Genomic DNA, 24,109 nt, shown 5'->3' with positions numbered 1-24,109 from the left:
GAGTTTATAGATACACTGTATATATTATATTCTTAAACCACTTGAGAGTAAGTTACAGACACGACACTCAGTTCCTCCCGAAAACTTAAAGGCCTACCTGATTACAGTACCTTACACACCCAAGAAAGCTAATACCGTTCCTCTTGCCGGCACGCCATCTCAGCTCCCTGGTTCTCCCTAACACGTCTTATGCAGCTGGTTTGTTTGGAACCAAGATCAGTCAGGAGTCACCCTTGCACTTAGTTGTATGTCCCTCTCATCTCTTGCTCCATTTTTCAGTATTAGCCTGAGTCAGACCCGACCGGGTTTGGAGGTAGGTAGTAAATGTCCCTGACGTGCTTTTACGAAACATGATGTGTGTGGCCTGCACGTCGGCCCAACCACCTGACGCTGCACATGGGCTCCACTGCTGTGGAGTGTGCCGTGTACGGGTGGGCAAAAGCAGGTTTACAGCTGTGAGCATGGGAGCAGAGTTATTCTTGTGTGGTCATTTATTAATTATTGTGCTATTTTCCACACAAACAGCTGTGACCCTCCTTTTGCCTACCCCCCGTTTTCAAGCTTTTCGTCCCTCTCCAGGCCAGGGTTCAGCTACCTGTGGGGTCCTGGTTGCAAAGCTAAGCAATACCCAGTTGTCATTGTCAGGCCTAAGCATAAACAGTTGAAGAGGCAGTAAAATAGCAAGAGACAGAAGAAAACTACCAGAAAGCATCCTCTAGGGGCCCGCTGAAGAGCGCCGGCCCACCAGGCTGCTCTCAGCCAGCTCTGTCCGGGAAAGCCTGATTCATCCGCTAGGCTAAGGCTCCCCAAGTGTTAAGTAAAGGTAGTGGAGTTTCTCATTCAACACCCAGTGGCAAAGTGTGTCTGTGCCACACAACAGCCACTCGTGGGTTCTGTCTCACTCACTGAGCCTGAGGGTGCCATTTCTCAGAGTCCCGCTGGCTTTGTGAAAGAGGCAGGGGACAGGCACACAGACTAGTGAGAAACAGCACTGGCACGTTGTCCTCTTTCTGTAAAAGCCAAACCACAGACCTTGATGAGAGGTGTTGACACAGGGTTCTGTCCAGGACCACAGAATTCTGCTCTGGCCCTTCAGTGTTGGCACAAACTTTTATTTTTTTTATTTTTTTAAAATTGATTTTAGAGAGAGGAGGGGAGAAGGAGAGAGAGAAACATCAATGATGAGAGAGAGACACTGATCGGCTGCCTCCTATAAGCCCCCTACTGGTGATGGAGCCCAAAACCCTGGCATGTGCCCTGACCAGGAATCGAACTGGTGACCTCTTGGTTCATGGGTCAACGCTCAATCACTGAGCCACACCAGTCAGGGAGGCACAAACTTCCGTGTCTTAGATACTTAGGGTTAAAAATGTGGCTGGCCTGTGACCACAAGGGCTGCCAGTGCCTCATAGGACCCATCTGTAAATCTGAAATCTTAACTATAAATCGAGAATGTAGGAAAAAACTCAGGGAAAGTAAGGTGCCTACAGAACCAGTGCCCATGCCCCCCGAATGCCCCCCAGCCACCCATCTGCTTCCTGTCAGGGAATCTCTCCTCCCCCTTCACCGGCAAACACCTACTCAGCTCTTCAGTCTCAGCTTGTGTGTCCCATTCTCAAGGGGCCTTCCCAGCTCTTGGGACAAAGCTTGGACCCCTGCTTGTTTTAACGTCTTGTCTCCTGCTAGACCCAGAGGCCTGGGACAAGGGTAGTCTGTGGGTTCACAGAGAGATGGCCCTCAGCAAAGACTTGGGCAGTGGCATTGAGGCCACACGAACACTCTCCCATCCGCCCCGCCTTTTGCTGTTCCCCTCCTTCAGTACTGACCGCACACAGTGGGCGTTGACAGAGAGTGACGGAGACCAGCGCTGATGTAAATAGACTGCTGGAACCTCCTTGCTCTCCTTGCCTAACCCCTTCTATTTCCAGCGGCATCATCCAGAGAGAGCAGGGAAGGGCCCAGGGTCCCACAACTCCTGAGGTGGGGTGCGCAGTGAGTCTGGCTGCCCACTGTAGCTATGATTAGGGCGACTTGCTCAGGGCATGATTCCCATGACCAGGGATGCACTGTCTCAGCCTCAGCCTCCAGGCCTCATGGGGTCGGAGCCTTTCTGACATGTGCAGGACAACCCGTTTGTCCCTCAGGGCCCCGAAGTCACCAGATGCTCCCGACTCGGCTCAGTCGGAGGAGGAAGTGGACGAACTGTCCCTCATCGACCACAGTGAAATCATGGCGAGGCTGACACTCAAGCAAGAGGTGAGTGCCTCGCAGGCCTCTGTGCAGGGTCTGACCGGTGGTGAGGGTGAGGGTGAGGGGCTTCGAGGAGAAGGTAACCTTGAGGCGTGTCATAGAAAGACCAGGCCAGGTTTGGGCCTCCAGGTGGCCGCCCAGGCTGTGGGCTCCGTGCACCTCTTCTGTCCTGGCTTGGTGCCCGGGCCGTCATGGGTGCTGACAGATCCTAAGCAGATGGAAGAGTAATGGGAGAGATGCGCTGTCCCCCTCTCTGGATGTCTGGCGAGTGATCTGGGCGAGTTATGGATCATCTCTAAGCCCCAGGTGGATGGTCTGTGAAGATGAAATCCATGTAAGGTGCTCAGCATAGGGGCCAGTGTGGTGAGCCCTCATTAGCATAAGACAGTTATGTTGTAATTGATAGAATAACCCCCCCTAGTTCCAGCAGCAGATACAGCTGGTGCCTTGTCAGGAGAGCCTGATTGGTAAAAACGGTGCTCAAACCTGTCAGATAAAGAGGAGCTAACCTGAAAGTACTGCACGTCTCCCCTCTACCATGCGATTCTGGAGACAGGAATGGCTTAATAACATGGCCCACTCTGAGGACACGACCACTTTCCTGGGCTCTGACCCAGCAGCAGCACATAGACGCACGGACACGCAGGTGGATCCTGCCCTTTGCACACTGCAGGGCCGGGCTGAGCTGGCCAGGCAGTGCAGAGGGGAGTCGGGAAGGCAGGGGTGACAGGGCACATGGACAGCTGGCTCCTCTACAGAGAAAAGTGCTGGTTCGTGACCCTTCCCAGAAATTTTTTCTGAAAAATCAAGTCATGGGCATAGCAACCCCACTCTTCGCTGGAAATCCAAAACACTTTCAGAACTCTGGAGCCCAGGAGTAAACACTGAAGCCCTGATGAGGCACATGCATCTGAAAGAACAGGAGCTGCAGACACCAGGAGGCTTGTGATGTGATGTGGTTGCACTCCCTTCAGTCACAATGACGGAGCATGGGCCCGGCCAGGCCCAGTGCTCTGTGACCTGGGCTTCTAGGCCAGGCCCTGGTGACAGCTCTTTTTTGGCTCCAGGCCAGGTTAATGGGCTAAGGCCTCTCTTTGCTCACATGGAAATAAGGCCGTTTCCTTAACTGGTAGGTGGCAGTCACAGCCGTGGGTCATATAAGCAATGTGAGGTGTAGTTCAGATGTTTTTGTGACACTACACTCCTCTAAGAAGGGCTCCCTAGAAGAACCTGTGACATGATAACAAGTGACTTCTTCCACCAGGGGAAGCAGGTTTAGATTTAGGGCAGCTCGCTGCAGTCATGAACATGCCTGAAATAGTCCCGTTGCTCCAGTTATTCCCGGAGAGGTGGTGGCCGTCCTGCCTGCCTCCCCGTGGGGTCCCACTGTCCCCAGGATGTGAGAACTTCCCTCCTCGCCTCTCTGACCCATGGGCTGGTGAACAGGGAAAGATGGATGTTGCCATGTACCCCTGGCCCAGGTGTGTCTCAGAGCAATGTGCCCCGGTGGCCACCATGTCTGGGCAGCCCCAGGGCCATCTGTCCACCCAGATGAGTTCATTCTGTGCCTGCCTGCTGAGCTCAGAACAGTGGATGAGCGGGTTGGGCATGCCTGGCCTCCACAGCATGGCCACATTGTCCCCAGGCTGAGGGAGAGCCGAGGGAAAGGAAACCTGTGACCTCTGTGGCACAGCATCTTTGTCACCTCATCCCTGCCTATGGCATCTGAGACTGACTTCCCACAACTACATGCTGCCTTGTGCCCTCCCGGGCTGCTGTCGTTGCAGGGCGATGATGGGCCTGACGTCCGTGGAGGATCCGGGGACATCCTGCTGGTTCACGCTACTGAAACAGACAGGAAAGGTATGGCAGGGCCTCTGCAGTTGCCTCTGTCCACTTCAGAGCTTCCTGGGTCTGGGCGGGCCTTGCTGCAGCCGTCCACTACCCTGCCCTCTCCGCCAGCCCTGAGTGGGTCAGGATGGCGGTGCTGCTGGGTCGTCACGGTTGGAGACCACCTGGGGAACCAGCATTGAAAGCCAGGCCTCTGCTTCCGGCCCTCTTGGAGTGTGTCCCCATTGGTGCAAGGTAGTGATGACCCTGGGACCCACCGGAGTGTAGGGAGGGCAAGTTTCAAGCGCAGAGCTTGGCACCCAGCTCAGCTCCACAAACAGTACCTCAGTAAAAACATGTTCAACAATAGTCAAGATGACTCGCAGGTAGCTTTTTATACTTTTCCTATTGTTCCAGACCACTAAATGGGATTCCGCTCATGTTCTGCCCAAGAGCCTTCAGCCTTACACGGTTTGCTTCCTTCCAGGAGGGGTTCCGGACCCTCAGCGTCCTGATCCTCTGAGGGGTGGAGGAGCGCGGACCCTCCTACTGGAGGACTCTGCTAGCAGGAGAGCTGTCCTTCCAGGCTGTGGTCTGCCAGGGGAGAACGAGGGGCCACGGAAGGTGCCAGTGACCTTAGCAGGATGGGGGAGGGGCAGCGGTACCTGTGCCCCCATAGCTGGGCCAGGTCTCTCCCCATACTCATATTCCTTTTACATCCTTTAAAATATGTCTTATTGATTCCAGAGAGAGGAAGGGAAGGGGAGAGAGAGAGAAACATCAATGATGAGAGAGTCATTGATCGGCTGCCTCCTGCATGACCCCTCCTGGGGATCCAGCCCGAAACCTGGGCATGTACCCTGACCGGGAATCGAACCATGACCTCCTAGTTCGTGGGTCAACGCTGAACCACTGAGCCACACCGGCCTGGCCTTCCTTTTACATGTTTTAAGTTATTGTGAGGTGATGTAAGCACAGTGCCAAAGTAAGGTGTGGATGGAATTCAAACACCTCAAATCCTAACCCCCCCAATTTTGTTTTTGTAAATGACCAAATCCCTGTTTTTATAGCAGATTTCTCAAAGTATGATTCTGGGAACTTTCTAATTATGAAAGTAGTACGAGAATGTTTACGTTGCAGAAAATTTGAAAAACAGTAAAAGAAGAATCTGCTCTCACTGACTCCCCACAGCCACCGTTTTGCCCTCTAGGGTGTCTCCCTTCCTGGGGCAGACCCAGGCCTGAAGACTGATTCAAATCCTGGCTGTGCCAGTCACAGGCCCGGGCAGCCACTGGGCACAACCTCCCCTCTCAAGCTCAGCTGACTCAGCTTCTGAAGAGGTTAGCAGTGCCCAATGGACGTGACAGTGGAATATACAGACATGGCACACGTCTGCACAGATGGAGTGTCCCTCCACGCCTCAGCCCGGCAGGAGGAATGATTTCCACTTTTGCCCAAAAGTATAGGGGTGAAGTGGGAGCTGGCTCCAGTCCTCAGCTCTGAGCAGTGAACACTGTCCTGCCAGGTGCAGCCAGCTGTGGCCAAGGCAGAGGGAGCCCTGCAGTCAGGGCAGCCAAGAACCTTGCAGTCTGTGCCGGCTGCCTGGGCAAGGAGGCTCTACTGCCAGCTGGGCTTCTGCTTGATTTTATTCATGGAAAGATTTCGAGGCTGCAGGGAACCAGAGTTGTTTGTACCTGGGGTGGATTGCTGAGGTAGAGGCCCCGGGCCACACAGCAGGTTCCACAGCGTGGCTTCCTGTGGACCGGAGACTGCACCAGTGGCTTTGGACTGGGAGGCCCCGCAGCTCAGAGGTGTGCCAACGTGGGTCTGGTCTTCCAAAAGCAGGCGTTGGCTTGGCTGGACCCATCTCTGCTTCCTTGCCCAGCCCCTCTGAACAAAAGCCCAAACTTGACAGTGAGCAAGTGGGTTTGGGGGTCCAGGAAGCAGCCTGAACATGATGCTGTGATTCCAGCCTGTGAGCCTCCCTCCTAACACCTACTCTTTCAACTGACCTCCCCACCCCCTAGTTCAGACCCCAGACACAGGAGCAGGTGTTGCTTTTCCTCTCCTTTGTCCCGGGAAGTGATTGCAAGGTCAGGGGGTGGGAGCTGGGTTCGGCCAAGCCTGCACTTCTCAGCCAGAAAACTGGTGATAGGGGAAGGGGATCTGTGTCCAGACAAGAACATGTCAGTAGTATGTATGCAAGCTCAGCCTTGCGGTGAAGAGCACATACTTTGGAGTCAAATCAGGACTTGGACCTCAGCTCCAGCTCAGAATAGCTCTGAAGTTCACAAGCCTGGCCAGGCCGGCTGTCTCAGGGAGTGACCTGCGTTAAAGCACTCCACTCCTTTTCTTTAGTGTCAGGGACTATATGGCTGGGAGTGGGTCACAAACGAACATAAATGGAGCTGTTGTGACTAGAAAGGTCAGGAACACCAGCCCCTGCAGAGGAAGGGGAGGCCGTGTGGGAGCTGCCAGCCCAAGGGCCCCTGACTGCTGGAAGCGGGCTCCTCCTCGCTGGCCCTGCCCTTCCCTGGCACCCAAGCATGCCCACTTGCATTTTCCAGCAGCATGCCAAGCTCTGCCCTTTCAACTTTTCCTTCCGTAGATCTCTCAGTTTGTGGAAATTCCCAACATTTTTGTTCCTGGGCTCTGCTATCTGAAGATATTAGCTATGATTTAGCTTCAAAATCCTGCTGATGAGTTTGAGTTAGTTTCTCTGTGCCCATGACTAAGACCCTTTGAATAGCCAGATCTGAGCTCTCGGTGTCTTAACCAGAGGAGGCCCATTGCAGCAGAAATGGCTAACCACTGTTCTTCCCTCTAGACCTGGTGTTGTACTGTGAGGCCTTCCTGACCACCTACAGGACCTTCATCACCCCCGAGGAGCTCATCAAGAAGCTGCAGTACAGATATCCTTCCCTGGGGCCTGCTGCCCACTCAGTCCTCAGGGGCTCATCCTCAGGGGCCAGGCGGCCGTGGAGGGCAATGGGATGGAGGTGCAGCCCTGTCTGCCCCATGTCCTAGCTTTTGGACCTCAGGCAAGGCTTCCTCTTTGCACACCTTGGCCCGTCTGTGAAAGGGCTGAGTGAGACTGTGAGAAGGGCTGGGTACATAGTTGATCACTGGGTGATGCTGAAACAGAGTTGACAGCCTGGGGGAGGGAACGGACAGGCCCCTGCAGAGGCCCAGGATGTTGGCACCTGCGGCTTCTGAGGGGAGCCCCAGGGCGTTGGGCTGACCAGTGCACGGGCAGGGCTGGAGGGAATCACGCCTCAACTGAACAGCCTCGGGTGGGCGTGGCCTCCCCCTCACGGCAGACTTGGCTATGGACAGAAGCTCCACGTCCAGGACAGAATGGGCTCCTGCCCCTTGACCACACCTGCCTGCGAGGTCACCTTTTCCAGTACCACTGCCTGCAGTCCTGGCTCAGGGAGACCCACTTCTGATGCCTCTTTGTCCCAACCTGCCCATCCTGCCCCAAAAAGGGGCCAGCCCAGGGTCCTTGGCCATGTCCCCACACAGATGGCCAGTGACTGCCATCTGCTGGATAGCAGCTGTCATGGGTAGGAAGTTGGGTGGGAAGTTTGGGGTCCCAGCTCTCCCCTCCTGTGTGCCCGGAGGCTTCCCCTGCTGGCCTCTGTCTCCCCCACAGCCCGAGCCTTCCACTCTCCCCTTGTCCTCACCCTAGAGGGCCTGGCCCCTCTGCACTGAAGCAGACAGTCCCCATCTAAAGATGTAGGTTTCCTCTAGCCTCACACATTCAGTTCCTCGCAGGCCCAATGCAGCCAGTGACCGTAACTCATACTTGTTGAGAACTTGCTGGTGTTGGGCATGTGCACATGCAATTCCACCCAGCTATAAAACCAGTTTATACCTGTATTACCATGTCGTGTATGGTGTCTTTATATTCCTGTATGTAATTAAACTGAGGCTTAGAGAGGTTAGTGATCTGTGTGGCTGTTTGGAGAGAGCCACCCCCAACCCTGCCCAGGCCTCTGTGACCCCAGAGCTCAGGTCCTCAGCACCTCCTGGCTCAGCCATTTCCAGGGTATTAGTGGAAATGTTCCAGCATCAAGACCAGAGCACAGCTGGCTGGTGAGCCCTCTGTGCTCAGGCCCTGAGGCCTGTCCCCAGTGCACTGGCCCTTCCTGACACTCCCAGTCACTAGGCAGCAGGCAGGCTGGAGCGGGAGAAGGGTCTGCAGCGGGTGGCGGAAACCCTGGGAATTGCTGAAGGTGGTCAGGTGTTTGAAGGGCTGCTGTGGGGGAGGAGCAGATGCTCCTTGGTGATTCCTCAGGCTGTAGGAAGAGGGTGGGAACTCGAGTGCAGGAAGCCACCTCGGCTGTGCGCCTACCTGGGACATGGGGGTCAGGGCGTGTGATTTGTGACCCGACCCCCGTTCTCTACTTGGTGCTCAGCAGGCAGGCCTTGGCATTATAGAAAGTCTAGCAGGAACCTCAGATGAACCACCTGGGCAGTGCAGTGGGGATGGACCTGCGAGCAGAAGAGGGTGGTGGCTGAGGACAGTCAGGTCTATACTGAGCCCACTTTAAGGCCTCTGCCATCCCCGTGCCCTCGCTCTCGGGTGGCAGGGCCTCATCCAGGCTCCCTGACACATCGTGGCACTCAATAAGTGGTAGCTGGCAGAAGGCGGCCTTCCCGCTCACATCCTCCCATCCCCCCATTAAGAACGCTGTCTTTAACCCGCACTCCACATACGAGAAGTTCTCTCCCTTCGCTGATACATTCAAGAAGCGCGTTAGCAAGAACACGTTCTTCGTGCTGGTGCGGGTGGTGGATGAGCTCTGGTAAGTGTGGCCCCCGCCCTCCCCAGGGTCTTGGATCCCTGCAGGGTGCAGGCCTCCCCGCTGAGCTCGGGGCATCCCATCACGTCCCACCAGCTTCTCGCCCACTGTTCTGGATCATGCTCACTCCAGCCTGCTCTAACATGACCCTGGGTAAAATAACCCATCCCCGAAGACCCACGCTGGCGCACACCCTGATTTCCTGGTGGGAACTATCCCTCGCCACCCTCCTCAGCCCTCCATGCTGTGCTGATATGGCCTCTCCATTTCCATTATTTAACAAATACTCATCAAGCCAGCCCTTTCCTAGGCTGGGGAAGGAAACCACCCAGGCCCTGCCTTGAAGGTGCTTTCCTTTGTTAGCGGATAGCCTTAACCAGTGACACATAGCTGTGAAACCTCCACGCCTGGAGAGTGCTGTGCATGGGCGGGTCTGGGGTCCTGTGGGCCTCTAGTCTGAGGGCCAGGACCTCTCAGTGACTCCTTACTCTGCAGAACCTGGAGCTCCTCCAGAGCAGGATTTCAGTGGGATTTGTCTCCACGGCCCTGGCTCAGTCTCCAGGGCCAGCAAGTGTTTGCTGAGAGGACAGTCGTCACTTATTACCACTGGGGTCACCCCCAGCACTCGTGAGGATGTTAGCAGCTATCCCAGGTCCTTTTCTTGCTCTCAGCCCATAAGAGGTTTCCCAGCTCTGCTGATGGCTGCCGCAGGGCCCTTGGGTATCTTGAGGTGGCTCTGGACCCAGTGGCAGCAATCCTCTTCCTGTCCTTGTGTTCCTACCCCTCACCTCTTGGCCTTGGCCCTGTAGCCTAGTGGAGTTGACAGAAGAGATCTTAAAGCTGCTGATGGAACTGGTCTTTCGCCTGGTATGCAACGGGGAGCTCAGCCTGGCCCGTGTGCTCCGGAAGAACATCCTGGACAAGGTGGACCAGAAGAAGCTGCTCAGATGTGCCAACTCCGACCAGCCCCTGGCAGCCAGGGGGGTAGCAGCCAGGTGAGCCGCCCGCCATCTGTCCATGGCACCTCCAGCCCCTGCCTCCTCTGGCAAGAGCTGAGCCCAGCAGCTGCCTCTGCTTCCCGTTTCCTCAGTGCGCCTCCCAGCCCACAGCCGCACGTCCAGTTCTGCCAGGCCCTCTGGCGAGGTGGCTCGGGGACAGCCCAGCAGGTTCCCTGGGCACCGGGCCTCTTACCCAGGGTTCTGTTGTATGATGAGTCCCCTTTTTACCAGGAAGTGGGGCACCAGGGCGTGTGGGGATTACCAGGATAAGAGGCAGGTGAACGTGCTTCAGGCTATGGTCAGCTCCTAATTTTCTTCCCCGCACTAATGTGGCTGCTGTTAATTCTCACCCAGCCCTGCTATGCTGTGCCATCCTGAATGTTCCCAAGACCCTATATGTAGGTTCCAGTCTGTTGCCTGCTCTCTCTACTCCAGCCATAGATGGTTTGTTAGTGACCATTTCCACCTTCGTTCATATGGCACCCATCTCTGCTCCCCTGGGCCCTCAGTTCTCGGGCAGCTGAGCTGTCCATGGGCTCAGAAAGGGGCTGGCACCGTGGTCCTAGGCAGGAGCCCGTGTTCTACTGTGGAGGTGGTCACTCCCTCCAGTCTCAGTTCTGTGGCCTGCTCAGCTCCCACCATCCTTGTCCACTCATCTCACGCGTCTGTCTTCCAGGCCGGGGACCCTGCATGACTTTCACAGCCATGAGATAGCTGAGCAGCTGACCCTGCTGGATGCTGAGCTCTTTTATAAAATAGAGGTATGCCATGGGGGCTGCTGGGAGGGCCGGCTCTGCCTGGTGAACTGCCCCACTGCAGGAGAGCCAGAGGGCCCAGCCCAACTCAGCCTGCTTCCTCTTTCAGATCCCTGAGGTTCTGCTTTGGGCTAAAGAACAGAACGAGGAGAAGAGCCCCAACCTGACCCAGTTCACGGAGCACTTCAACAACATGTCCTACTGGTGAGGCCCCCACACCCCCCACCCTCGTGCCGCTGTCTCCCACAGAGAGCTCCTGCGACAGGCAGGAGGGGCCCTTCACCCTGCCCAGCTCCTGAGGCCCTGTGGGCGCTGAAACGGGCACCCAGAGCAGAGGGCTGGTGGAGGGGTCAGGCCCCGCAGGGGAGGGTCCGGGATTGGTTGACACTGTCTGCCATAGGTGAGGGGTGACGTTCACTTTCCCGCTCTGGTCCTTGCCAGCCTCCCCACTCATGTGGGCAGCCTTAGGGCTTATCCTCACACTGACTCTGCCCAAAAGAGAATAGCAAAGGAGTGGTAGCTGTCAATACTTTCATGTAATCTTTAGCCCTTAAAGCAAAATAGAGCCCAAAAGTGTATTTATAATATTCCATATAACAGAACTGTTGGCTCTTTGAGGTGTGACTCAGAAGTGCCCACAGCCTCTCAGCATCAAAGAGGCAGCACGGTCAGGGCATGGCAACTGTGCCCCACCCCACACACAACCCATTGCTGCCAGCAAGGGGGACGTCTAATATTTTTCAAATGCTCCAAGGGCTGCTTGTTGGCGAGAAATGGGTCATTCTCAGCTTTTCCTGCCTTTCTCCCCAACAGAGCACACGGTCGTTTGTAGCCACACATGGCCCTGAGCCTGGTCTCAGACCCAGCCCCATGGTGGGCACATAGGGCTCCGGGCATACCCTTGGGGGGGGGTCTGCCTAGGAGGCGGTGTAGTTGGGGCCCCTGCAGAGCCACAGTCCTCAAGGCAGATCAGTGCAGGCACCCTGTAACGGGGAGAAGAGGCAGAGCAGAGGAGCACTTCCTCCCAGTGACTGACAGCGGATGCCCTCCTCGTGTCTGGCAAGGTGGTCTCTTAACCCACGTGCCTGCTCCTCTCCCAAGCTAGTCCTAACGCCATGCAGGAGTGCTTCCATCTCAGTGGTGCTTGGGGTCAGCACTTGTCAGGAAAGTTCTGCTCTGGTCCTCCAAACCCTGCACAGTCAGAGGTCCCCATCCTGGTGTTTGGCACCAGCCACCAGATACCTTTGTGACCTCTTGCCTCCCTCTGGGATTCTGTGAGCTCCTTGAGAGCCAAGACAAGGGCTGCAGTTGGTGCCTCCCAAGCCCCCGCACTCACTACAAGCCACAGATGCTTCCAGCTGGCCCATCTCCACCAGGACCACACTGCACTTGAAGGGAGTGCAGTCCACTCAGCTCTCTCCTTCCCTTTGGTCTGTGCAGGGTCCGCTCAATAATCATGTTACAGGAAAAGGCCCAGGATAGGGAGCGGCTGCTCTTGAAGTTTATCAAGATCATGAAGGTAACCATGGCGCCCTCCCCAGAGCCTGCTCCCTCAGGCCCTGCCCAGGGAGGTTGGAGGTGGGAGGTAGGAGGTGGGAGGTGGGGAGGCCCCAGGCCTGCCCGCCCCAGTCCTCATGGCCACCTCGCCTCTTTGCAGCATTTACGAAAGCTCAACAACTTCAATTCCTACCTGGCCATCCTCTCGGCGCTGGACTCGGCGCCCATCCGCAGGCTAGAGTGGCAGAAGCAGACCTCAGAAGTGAGTGGTGGGGAGCACGTGCTCAGCACAGGAATGGGGACCTGGGCTCAGGCCCCTGATCTGCCACCGCCCTGCTGTGTGGCTGGGACAGCCCAATCCCGCCCGCCTCAGTCTCCTGTCTTAATCTGCAGTCATTGGGCCCCGAAGGGCGTGGGTGGTGCTGGGGGGTCACGTCACAGCGTCCCGCTGCCTGCGCCACAGGCCCGTCACAACTTCACCTGGTCCTTCCTGCCCTCGGCCTGTGCCTCTAGAATGCCTGCTTTGGGCAGGGGCCATGTTAGGCCCTGGGGGTGTGCTGTGCACAGGCAGACACGTTGTTGGGCCTTTTTCTTCAGGGTAAGTGCCAAAGGGAGGAAGATGGGCCTCAGGGAGCGGGAGACGCTCTCTGGGCTGCAGCGCAGGGCCAGGCCATGTGGGAGCCTGAGCTCCAGGTTACGTGTCTGTTGAGCCACCAATCAGGAAGAATCTGGCCCTAGCGGGCACAAGCAGTGCCATAGATGGTTGGCCCCAAAAGGCCTGGTCTCCTTACTGGGCTGGGGCAGAGACCACGTCCGGTTCTGGGTCAGTATGTGTGGGTATCCTCGCGCACTGGCAGAGGGTGGGTGATGAGTTGGTCGGTGAGGAGGGGCCGGGGCTCAGCGCCCAGCATTGTCGCAGTGCTCACGGACTCCGCTACCCCTCCCAGGGCCTGGCTGAGTACTGCACGCTGATTGACAGCTCGTCCTCCTTCCGTGCCTACCGGGCCGCCCTCTCGGAGGTGGAGCCGCCGTGCATCCCTTACCTGTGAGTAGAGCTTCCTGCCTGGGTGTGCCCCTCAGTTGCTCTGGGGATGCTATAGCAGGCTCCTTGAGAGAGTCGTGCTTAAGGGTTTCCAACCAAGACGTGTACTTCCAGCAGTCCTCAAACTCGGCTGCACGTTACAGCCACCCGAGAGCCCTGAATCACATCAGGAACCCTGAGAGCACTTGGTGTGAAGCAGCTCAGAGAGTGTGTCCCCCAGTATGGGCCCTGGAATGGAGTAAATAGATGTTTCCTGGGAAAGCATCCCGTGGTCAGTAATCATAGGAACTAACAGAAAATCATAGCTAAACAGGCTTTTTGGTTGCAGGTCTTATCAGAGCCCTTAGTATGGTAGTGGACACTGGAATCTCTAAAAGGGATGGAAGAGTCAGTCGGCACTGTCCCAGGGCTGGGTGTCTGATGGGACGTCTCTCAGAGACACAGATGGGACAGCTGATTCCTCTTCTTGCTTCCCAGCCTTCCGGCCTCACTGAGCACTAACACCCCTTTGGTGTGGGCTCTGACGGTGTCCCGGGGCCCTCCAGCTGGGCCTCCCGGGTGCAGGAACTGCCATCACTGGTCATGTGGCTTCATGTCCTCTGTATTCAGAGGCACTTTCCCACACCTGTTACGAAGAAGGGCTCCGTCTGCCCAACTCCCAGTTTGGGGTTTTATTTTTTCCTGTTCATTTATGAATTTTACATCAGCAAACCCACAACTCTGCTGGCTTTTGGTGCAGCAACCACTTCCCTGATAGTCCTATGCATGCTGGGACTGTCACCGAGGGCTTCTGTAGTAGGCAGGCATTGGACGCTCCTTGGGCCCTGAGCTGGCTTTCCCGGGGACCCAGGGCTTGGGAGCTGGGACTTCACACTGGAAAAAACAAACACATCCCGGAAGTGCTGGTGGCTTTGGTAGCTCCTCAGGCACAGCCCAAAGGCCTAGGCCGAGTCCGCACTGACTCGTCCTGGTGGCCCAGCCGACTTGCCTGAAAACCACCACCTCTGAGTCACCCCCGGAAGGTAACTGGTCTCTCCACCCTCCCAGGGGGCTCATCCTGCAGGACCTCACCTTCGTGCACCTAGGGAACCCAGACTATATTGACGGCAAGGTGAATTTTTCCAAACGGTGGCAGCAGTTCAACATCCTGGACAGCATGCGATGCTTCCAGCAGGCGTGAGTGCTCCTGACCCTCAGCTCCTGGGACCTGAGCAGAGGTGGGAGGTGATAAGGACCAGTGGGGATTCAGCACCTGCTTGTCCAGACTGTCAGCAGGACAGAAGTGTGTGTGAGGGGCTCAGCACAGTGTGGCCCACGGCCACCACAGGTGGCAGGCAGCCAGCTCATCCCCATTGCCCATACAAGGAAGCTGATAGCTGGTCTTGCTGCAAGGAGGAATTTGGCAAACCCTGGCCCGCCGGACCTCAGAGCAGTGGGGGTGGGCCAGGGGCATGCAGTGGGGCCTGAGGAGCCGGAGCTCCCTGGAGCACCTTGTAGAGGGAGCCCAGCTACAGGGGTGCTGCTCAGGGAGACCTTGCAAGAAGCAGAGCACGAACTTAGGGCCCAGTTTGAGGCCTCGTCTCAGCACTTCTACCCTCCCCTGTAGACCGTGGGCAGCAGTGGCCCCTGCCACAGCTGTTTGCTGGGTGGTAATGGGTCACCTTCGAGAGGTCCTGGACTCTCACCAGCTGCCTGCCTTTCCCCACCAGGCATTATGACATCCGGAGAAATGACGACATCATAAACTTCTTCAACGACTTCAGTGACCACCTGGCCGAGGAGGCCCTATGGGAACTCTCTCTGAAAATCAAACCCAGGAACATAACAAGGCGAAAAACAGACCGGGAAGAGAAGACCTAGGAGCAGGTGCTGTGAGCAAGGAGAACGCTCGAGAGAGGCTCAGAGTGTGGCTCCCAGACCGGAAGGGACTTTGGACCTGTTATGTGGCGGCAGCACCTGTTCTGGTCTCAGCCACAGGGCCCGGCGTGGCAGGAGCCCATAGCCTGGGCACCCTCCTGCTCCCTCCCCCCATGAGCGGAGCCCACAGCCCAGCGCAGAGCCAGCAGGCAGGTCTCATTGCTGATTGTGAACCGGTGGTTTTCTCGTTTGGTTTCTGCTTTCACGTCTGTCTTCCCTCTCCCTGTCCCTTCCGCTCCCCCTCCAGCCTAGGAGTAGACCAAGGAGCAGCGGAATCTTCACCGCTCCCTGACTTCCAGGGTCCTGGATCTGCTGAAATGAGTGAAGGCTCAAGGACCCTCATGGGGGCTGCACTCCCGGTGACCTTGAGTGCACGGGACATTTAGCTTGGTAGGCAGAGAGCAGAGAAGACTGGGGGTAGGGGGCTGCTTTTACTTCCCAGCCCTGCTTTTTAAAGTAGAGGATGGTGAGCTGCTCACCTGGCCTGGAAGGTACGACAGGTGGCCTCTCGGCAGCCTGGAGCTCTGGCGCTCCTGTCACGGTACTGCCCTTGGCACTGCCCTGCTGCCTGCTAAAACCCCAGGGCCCCCTCCTGGGCCGTGAGCAGTAAGTAGCAGCGTCTGCCACCTTTGTGCCCCTTATCTCTCCCACCCAACCTCTGGCACACTCCCATCACCTGGCACTGTGGGGAGCTGGGAAGAAGAGGTTGGAGCGAGAGGCCTTTACCATCCAAGAAATGCATTTCAGCTGAGCTGGGCCCATAGCTCTTGGGTGAGTTAATCCAGAGAGAGGGGAGAGTGGAGGGGCATTTCTGTTGGTGGTCCCTCCTCTGTCGCTTGCTGTGTGCCTTAAATTCCATCTCCTGTCTCCTCCCGCCCCACGGGCTCCCCTCCTACTTTGCTCCATCCTGATGGGTGACAGAGGCTCTTTCTCCTGCTCATGAGACCTGTCCACCAATACTGTTGGCTCTCCACTGGGAAGGACAGTGTGCCTGAGAGGCCAGGGACCTAGGGCTGACCAGCCACACCCTCTGCCCATGGGGCATCTCCGGAAAGCGTCTCAGGAACAGGTGCTTCCCCTGTCCAAACCACGCTTGCTGCTGAGGTTGACAATCTGAGGCCAGGCTGCAGGGCCCCACACACGGGTGCCCGGCTGGAGCTCCCGCCTGCTGTGGGCTCCGGCAGGCCTGCCCTCTGCGTCCTGTTGTGCGTGGTGGAGGGTGCACCTGTCCCGGGGTTGGCACCTGGTCATGCAGACTCCAGGACCTAACTGTGCTTAGCCCAGAACAAAGAAAAGCAGAAAGCAACATCTGTTGATTATTTAGATTTTGTTTATTAAGAAACAATCCTGTCACGTTGAGTCCTTCATGGGTTTTGATAAGCTTTTACCCAGAAGAAAAGTAGGGCTGGTCTTTTCCCTCATTTGTCCTATACACAGAGGGAGTGGCTATGAAATGTCAGTCACGTCCCCCTGGCAGCGATCCTGCCGGCTGCAAGTGGAGCACGTCACTTTATTATTTAAGGAGTGTGTGTTGAGTTGCTGTTTACTGACAGTGCTGCGTGTGGGGTGGGTTTAGTCTGTGCCTGTGGTCCTCAGTCTTCATGTCAGTCTTCCCTGGCCCCCAGCTCTGCCAATGCCACTGGGCCCTCGGGGCCTCTGTGTTATGGGAACTGTGGTTCCCTCTGCATTTGGAGAGCCCCCAGTCTCCCTCCGTTGCACAGGCAAATACTTAGCCTCAGACACCCAGCCCCTCTCAGACAGATGCGTATCTGCGGCCTGTCATCCTGGTTCTCAGTCATGAGCTGGTGGGGGTGGGGCTCCACCTGCCCTCCGTTTAGAAGTGGTCCTGCCCAACCCTCCCCTCCCCAAGCCCTCGGTGCTCTGAGCAGAGGTGCCAGACACCAGACAAGCAGTGCAGGTGGACAAGGGGCTGGTGTGTCCGGTGGCCCCAGTGTGAGGAAAGCAGGTGCAATGTGTGTGTTAACTTATTGATGATGGGTTTCCCCACCCATGTCTCATTAAGACACCCTCTTAGCTTGGGGAGTTGCTGAACCCCATGCCGGAACCAAGCGTGGCCGTGAGTTGTCTGTCTTGGGGGCAGGGTGTGGGAATCGATCTTTAGGACAGATAGACACGACCAGTACGGTTTGGGTCCCTGCAGGTGGGGTAGAGCCAAGGAGAGGGCAGACTGGCGCCATGTATGAACTAAACCCTGATTCTGAGAAGCACCGCCCTGCCCTGCCCCTGCCCCTGCCCCCACCCCCGCCCCCAGTGTTACACTGTAATATGTACCCCCAATAACCGGGCTGTGGCGGCATCTCCCTGCAGACATCTCAGACCTGCAACTTCTACACGAACGGTGAATAAACAGAGGGCAGCCTGGGCACACGTGTTGTGGGGATGGTTTGGGCGCCTCCTCTTCGGTGCCTCTGCTCGGATGGGGCTGCTGTTGGGGTGGTTCCACAGAGGGGTCCGCGTCCCCAGCACCAGCTGCTTCCAGAGGCCTGGCTCCCGCCCCACCCTCGAGGGCTTTGGGAGCTGCTTGCTTAGCCACAACCTAGGATCCAAGTCTGTGGGTGGCACAAGGCCAGGCTTCTGGGGTGCAGTGGCGATTTGGTGTCCCCCCAGGTGGATGAGAGGCAGACCCCTCACTCATGTAGACTGCCACTCTCGTTCACTGGGGGTGTATCACTTAGGAACCGGTGAGGCCGGGTTTGGGTCATTCCTGACCTGCATGCTTGTCACATGCTGTAGAAATAGGCTCTGGCTAAGAAGGGCTCTGCTCCTGGCTCCCAGCTGACGAGCCAGGTGACCATGGTAAGCGGTGCCCTCTCCTCTCCGCAGTTGCTCCATCTGGAAGTGGAAGTGATACCAGCTTCTACCTTGTAAGGTCTGCGGAGGCTCAGTGAGTTACTCCCTATGACAGGGCCTGGTCAGCTGTTAACACTGTTATTACCTACTGAGCATGAATTGGGTTCCAAGCACTTTGCAAACAGCTTTACCTCATTTAATCCTCAATTTAAAAATCACAAGTGAAATGTTACAAGCATGATAAGTGCTACAAAGAAGAGGCACTTGACATCAAAGAAATTAACTCTGGTTTGAAATCACTTTCAAACATCAGGTCTAGACAGGCTTTACAGGTAATTTATACCAGACAGATAGTGTCAGTCTTGCCCAAGCACCCCCGAGAACAGAAGGGAAACACTTCTCAACCCACTTCATGAGTAGAATACAACCTGACATAAAATCCAGACACAGACATGCAAGAAAATTATAGGTGGGTACTGATGCAAAAATTCTAAAGTAACCTTTAACAGCCCCAAACCAGCACTGCATAAAAATCCGCACTCCCTGACCCTGCAATTGGCTTGCCCTCCAATGCAAGGATGGAGTGACAGTAGTAAGTTGGTGAACGTACTCTAGACCCCAATTTGGGTGCCCCCTTCTAGTGCTCACTAAGGGCATGGTCATTCATCCTAGTCCCCAGACTTGCTGGCTACTGTTAGGTGGTTCTGGCAGAAGGGGATGGATATCCCCTCAAGAAATTAAACGTAGAACTGCCTCATGACCCATTGATTCCACTTCTAGGCAAATATCTGAAGGAATCCGAAACATTAATTCAAAAGAGTATCTGCACCCCTATGTTCATTGCAGCATTATTGACAACAGCCAAGATTTGGGTGCAACAAGCGCCCATCAGTAGACGAGTGGATAAAAAAGCTGTGGTACATACATGCAATGGAGTATTACTGGACTGTGAAAAAGAATGAAACCTTACCATTTTTGACAGCATGGATGGACCTAGAGGGTCCGTTGTCTTGAGTGAAATAAGTGAGAAAGACAAATACCATATGATTTCACTGATATGTAGAATCTAAAGAACAAAATAAACGAAAACCGGGTGTTCCTCTTCCCCAGACAACAGACTCCAGGGGTTCACAAGCGGAGCCCACGTGGAGGGAGCCAGACAGGATCACCCCACTGCCCACACTGGACTTTACAGAAAGAGAAAAGGAACCTGTGCTAACCAAGCTGCTGAGGTCTCGGAGTGTATAAGTTCTCATGCATGGCCTAGCCTCTCCCAAACGCAGATTAACAGACTCAACACCTGCAATCACCTCAGTGGTCAGGAAGGCCTTTGCTGAAAATGCAACACCTACTCAATTTTTATTTTAAAAAATTCTTAACTAGAAATCGAAAACCTCCTTAATCTGGTAATAGTAACTTTCCAAAATCTTACGCAAACATTATACTCAATGTTGAAATAATCAAAGCATTTCCTTTAAAATCAGAACACGGTAAGGATCCCACTGTCAGCATGTCTGTTCATTGTGCTGGAGAGCCTAGCCAGTGCTGCAAGAAAAGAAAAAAGTAGCTATGGGATTATGGAAAATCCACCCGTGTTCAGCTGTACAGCCAGATAAACAAGGAAAAACATTCCTATATACAGTCACCAATTAGGAAACAGTTCTCAAAGGATTCTGTTTATACTGGCATCACAAGTCTTATGGCACCAGAAATAAACCCAACAAAAGATATGTGAGACCTTTATAGAAAAAAATGATAATCCAACAAGAGAATATAACATTGGTAAATATGTATCTAATATAGGAGCACCTAAATTTATAAAGCAAACTAACAGACCTAAAGGGAGAAACGGACAGAATGTGGTAATAGTAGGGGACTTAAATACCCCACTTGCATCGATGGATACGTCATCAAGACAGAAAAAGCAAGGAACCATTGGCCTTCACCGACACATTAGACCGGATGGACTTCACAGAGAGATACAGAACACTCCATCCAAAACCAGCGATACACATCCTGCTCAGGCACGTAAGGAATATTCTCCAGGATAAACCCCAGGGTAGGCCACAAAACAAGTCTTAATAAATTTGAGAAGACTGAAGTCCCATCAAGCATCTTTTCTGACACGACTATAGGAAACCAGAAGTGAATTACAGGAAAACTAGAAAGCACATTAACAGCTGGAGATTAAACAACATACTGCCAAACAACCAATGGGTCAGAGGAGAAGTAAATACCCTGAAACCAAAGAAAATGGAAATACCAGCACTAACAGGATGCAGCAAAAGCAGTCCTAAGAGGGAAGTTCATAGTGATAAGCGCCTACGGTGAGAAACAAAAATCTCAAACAACGTAACTTTACACCTCAAGGAGCTAGAAGAACGCACAGGGCCCCAGGTTAGTGGAAGGAGGGAACAGAGATCAGAAACAAATGAAATAGAGACTCGAGAGACAACAGAAAAGATCAATGGAATGAAGAGCTGGTTCTTTAAAACGATAAGCAAATGGACAAACCTTTAGCTCGGCTCACCAAGAGAAAAAGAGAAAATTCAAAAAATCAGAAGTGAAAGCGACGTTACAGCTGATGCCACAGAAACGCTATGGGACCACTGAACAATTACGCGCCAAACAAATCTGACAACCTGAAACAAACGGATAAACACCTAGAAACCTACAACTACCAAGACTGAATCAAGAAGAAATAGAAAACCTGAACAGATCAGTTACTAGTAAGGAGCTTGAATCAGTAATCAAAAACTTTCCAACAGTCTGGCTGGCATGTCTCAGTGGTTGAGCATCGGCCTAGGATCCAGGAGATCGCCGCTCGATTCCCGGTCAGGGCAAATGCCGGGTTGCGGGCTCGATCCCCGGTGGGGAGTGTGCAGGAGGCAGCCAATCAATGGTTCTCTCATCATCGATGTTTCTCTCTCTCTCCTTTTCTCTCTCTTTGAAATCAATAAAAATATATTTTTAAAAAAAAAACACTTTCCAACAAACAAAAGCCCAGGACCAGACAGCTTCACTGGTTAATTCGACCAAACATTCAAAGAAGACCGAACACCACCAGCCCTTCTCAGCCTCTCTGCAAAAAACAAGAGGAGGGAGCACTTCTGAACTCATCTTACAAAGCCCACGTGACCCGAGACCAAAAGCAGCCCAGGATGCCGCAGACACAACAGTCCTGTTTCTACCAAACGTTCAGAAATGACAAGACGACTCAAAAATGAGAGGCTCTGCAGCACTTTTGACAAAAGCCAGGTTAAAAATACATAGAAAAAGCCCAGAGCTCACCCCGGAGGCACCGTCCAGGTGTCCAGGTGGCTGCAGGTGTCCAGGCACCTGCCAGGAGCAACCGCAAAGCCTCACTGGAGGAGGCGGACATCTTCCGAGGCCCCGTTGCGTCTTTGATTTTTCACATACAATTAAAAACAACCACGAACAGGAGGAGACCAGAAGCGTGAACAGAAAAAGACCAGAGAGAACAGACAGACTCAGACCCACAGGGGCCGGGATTTGGGAGTTTCCAGGTGTCGTTGGAAGCACACAGGTGCTCTGCCCCTAGGAGTGAGACGCGATGGAGGCTTGAGGCCAACGACTGGAAAATGTGAAAAGAGAGCGAAGGGGAATTCTGGAGCCAAAAGTGCACTAACTCGGAAGAACTCGGGGAATGTGTGGAGTAGAATTAGTGGAGGTGGACGGAGTTACGGGTGGGATGAAGCATGAAGGGAGGGAGGACGGGCGAAACCGGAAGGCAGGAGGAGACAGACGGGGAGTCCCAGTGTCGCTGGAGGTGTCGCTGGAGCGCCGGAGGGGACGGGAAGGGCTGGAGCAGAAACGGCGGGCGCAGCGGCGTCACTGTTCTGACAGCCAGGGAAGCGCTCGCCCGCGTGTCCCTCGGCCAGGGAAGGGTTGCACGGGCGTGGGATCTCCTGCAGTCTATTGGACAATGAAACTGACCTGCCGCAACACGGGTGAACCCCGAAACCTGGGTGTCCAAGAAGCAAGACGCCGGAAGCTACGTGCGCCTGTCTGTGGGAAGCGCGCAGAAGCCGGGACCGAGACGGGAAGCACACTGCTTGCCCGGCGCGGAAACACTGCGCGGGCGTGAGGGGCCTTTGGGGAGAAGGAACTGTTTAAAGCTGGATCGGGTGACGGTTGCACAGCTCTGTACATTTATTAAATGTAATTGTGCGCTCCAAATGAAAGAATGTTACAATATTCAAGTTCCACCTCAGTAAAACTGTTTTAGAAAGTCCAGGGCTGATGGTGCCAGTTACCAATCGCCTGCTCCTGGTGTCCCGGCCACCCCCGAGTCGCTGCTCTGCCCTGAGCATCCCGCCCCCACAGCCAGCCGTGTGTGCTGGGTGTTTGAGCTCAGTCCCGACGCCCTGCCCCGACCACGTGGCTGCTAGGGGGCCTGGCGCACAGATGCCAGCTGGGCACCCACCCCTCACGGTCCCTCGGCAAGCTCTCAGCCCAGCCCTGGCCTGGCCGCCATCCGTCTCACTGTGGCCCCCCAGACTTGGACACTGCACACCCAGCCTGTGCCACCCTGCTGGCAAGCTGGCTCCCAACTCCCTCTGCACCCCCACCGGGCCGGCCTCAGCCCACCCGCCCCTCCGAGGGAGCGGTCCTGCTCACCGCGCGCAGCCAGCCGGGCCTGGCACCCCCGTGCGTCTGAACCCAGCCTGTGGACTTGGGCCTCTGAGCGTTGCCTTCCTAGGGTGTGCGCGTCAGCCCACGGCTCTGCTCTCGGGGCGAGCAGTTCTTCCCCTTAATGTCCTCCGCTCGGTGCTCCATGGCTTATCTCCTGATTGGCCCCTGGCTGGAACCCTCAGCCCTGGGTCAAGAAGCCCGCGAGCCCCCAGCAGGAGACCTGGGGAGGAACACAGGTCTCAGCAGCGTGTCCGACTTCTGGAAACAGACGAACCCCTTTAAACCGACAGAGGAGCAAAAACGGGCATGTTACCCTCACAGGTCCTGCAGCGAGACTCCTGGGCAAGCCCCGGGGGACAGAAGTCGGCGGGCGATACTGTCTCCACTGAAAGAAAATGCCCACCAAGCAGACGCCTCTGTTCACTCAAACGTCTGAAGAATGAGGGCGAAAGTCAGGATGTCCCACAAACAAAAACGGGATTCATCCCGAGCAGGGCGCTCAGGAAACAACTGCCCTCAGGCAGCAGGAGAGCAATCCCCATGGGCGGCCAGACGTGCAGGAGGGGACGGCGACAGAGCAGGTAAACCCAAGGGGCACTCACCCCGAAGCCAGCGCCTGAGGGGTTTAAACTGAAGGAAACCGCAGGGCGGCCTGCGGCTCGGGGAGAGGACACCGCCCTCGAGTGGTCCGGGAGATGGCATCCCTGAGGGCTGGGCTTGGAGAAGTCGGGTGCAGCTGTGGCCTCCGGGGAGCCCCGGGCAGCGAGAGAAGGGAGAGAGCAGAGCCCGGGAGCAGCGGAGAGCACGTGGGGATGCAGACCCCGAAGTGTATCTACGTGTTCAAGCCACATAAATAAATGCAACAAGTTCTCCAGGTGAGAGGCAGGCGGTCACCCTGTATCCCTTTAAATTTACAACGCGTATCTATCTAAAATATGAAGGCCCAGAAAGACTGCAAGTAAGAATATGGGAAAAGAGAGCGTAAATCCAGACCCCGAAAGTAAGCACAGCGACGTTATGTCAGAGAAAGGAGAGCTGAAGGGAAAGGCATTGCTGGGGTTACAGGCACCCGGAAACAGGTGAAGTGCGTTCGACCAAAAGATTTGGCCATTTCTAAACCTGTGTGCGTTTCATTCCACAGCCTCAAACTCTGCCAAGCGAAGGCAGCAGGTCTCCTAGGAGAAAGGGACGCCCCTGCGACCCCCGGGGAGCGCGTTAGCGGACCCCTTAGGAACAGGTGAGAAACCGTCCTAATCGCACACAGCATCTCCCAGCGCTCGGGAGGGGGCCGACGTACCTGATACCAAAACCGCAACAAAAGTGAAAATTACGGGCCAGTTTCATTCATGGACACAGATGCAAAAGTCCTAAACAAAATGCTAAATCGAATCTAATGCATAAGGCAGATAATACATCACGAGGAAGACGGGCTTACTCCTGAATGAAAAGCTGCTTCAACATCTGAAAGTCAGTGAGTAATTTTTTTTCAGTAGATACATAAAAGTAATAAAATTCAGTGTCCATGCATGATTTTTTTTTTTAATT

General features: G+C 55.0%; 1 protein-coding gene across 2 annotated transcripts in view; it reads left to right on the top strand.

Moving 5' to 3' along the window:
* Positions 1-17,484, top strand: part of RAPGEF1 (Rap guanine nucleotide exchange factor 1) — a 118,442-nt gene extending 100,958 nt beyond the window's left edge. Inside the window, exons 14-25 of one of the 2 annotated variants that reach the window (XM_081150513.1) lie at positions 2,145-2,256; positions 4,038-4,113; positions 6,908-6,992; positions 8,799-8,891; positions 9,698-9,883; positions 10,563-10,647; positions 10,751-10,845; positions 12,082-12,160; positions 12,299-12,400; positions 13,086-13,183; positions 14,228-14,356; positions 14,890-17,484. In XM_081150513.1, coding sequence (XP_081006639.1) covers positions 2,145-2,256; positions 4,038-4,113; positions 6,908-6,992; positions 8,799-8,891; positions 9,698-9,883; positions 10,563-10,647; positions 10,751-10,845; positions 12,082-12,160; positions 12,299-12,400; positions 13,086-13,183; positions 14,228-14,356; positions 14,890-15,040 — 1,291 coding nt within the window. In that variant the 3' untranslated portion in view covers positions 15,041-17,484. The remainder of the gene's footprint in view (positions 1-2,144; positions 2,257-4,037; positions 4,114-6,907; positions 6,993-8,798; positions 8,892-9,697; positions 9,884-10,562; positions 10,648-10,750; positions 10,846-12,081; positions 12,161-12,298; positions 12,401-13,085; positions 13,184-14,227; positions 14,357-14,889) is intronic. The other variant, XM_081150512.1, reaches the window with a different exon arrangement.
* Positions 17,485-24,109: the final 6,625 nt, after the last annotated feature.

This window comes from Miniopterus schreibersii, assembly GCF_964146895.1.
Source record: "Miniopterus schreibersii genome assembly, chromosome: 11".
NCBI lineage: Eukaryota > Metazoa > Chordata > Mammalia > Chiroptera > Miniopteridae > Miniopterus > Miniopterus schreibersii.
Note: the sequence above shows the minus strand (reverse complement) of the source record. Positions and strands in the feature narration are given on the sequence as shown.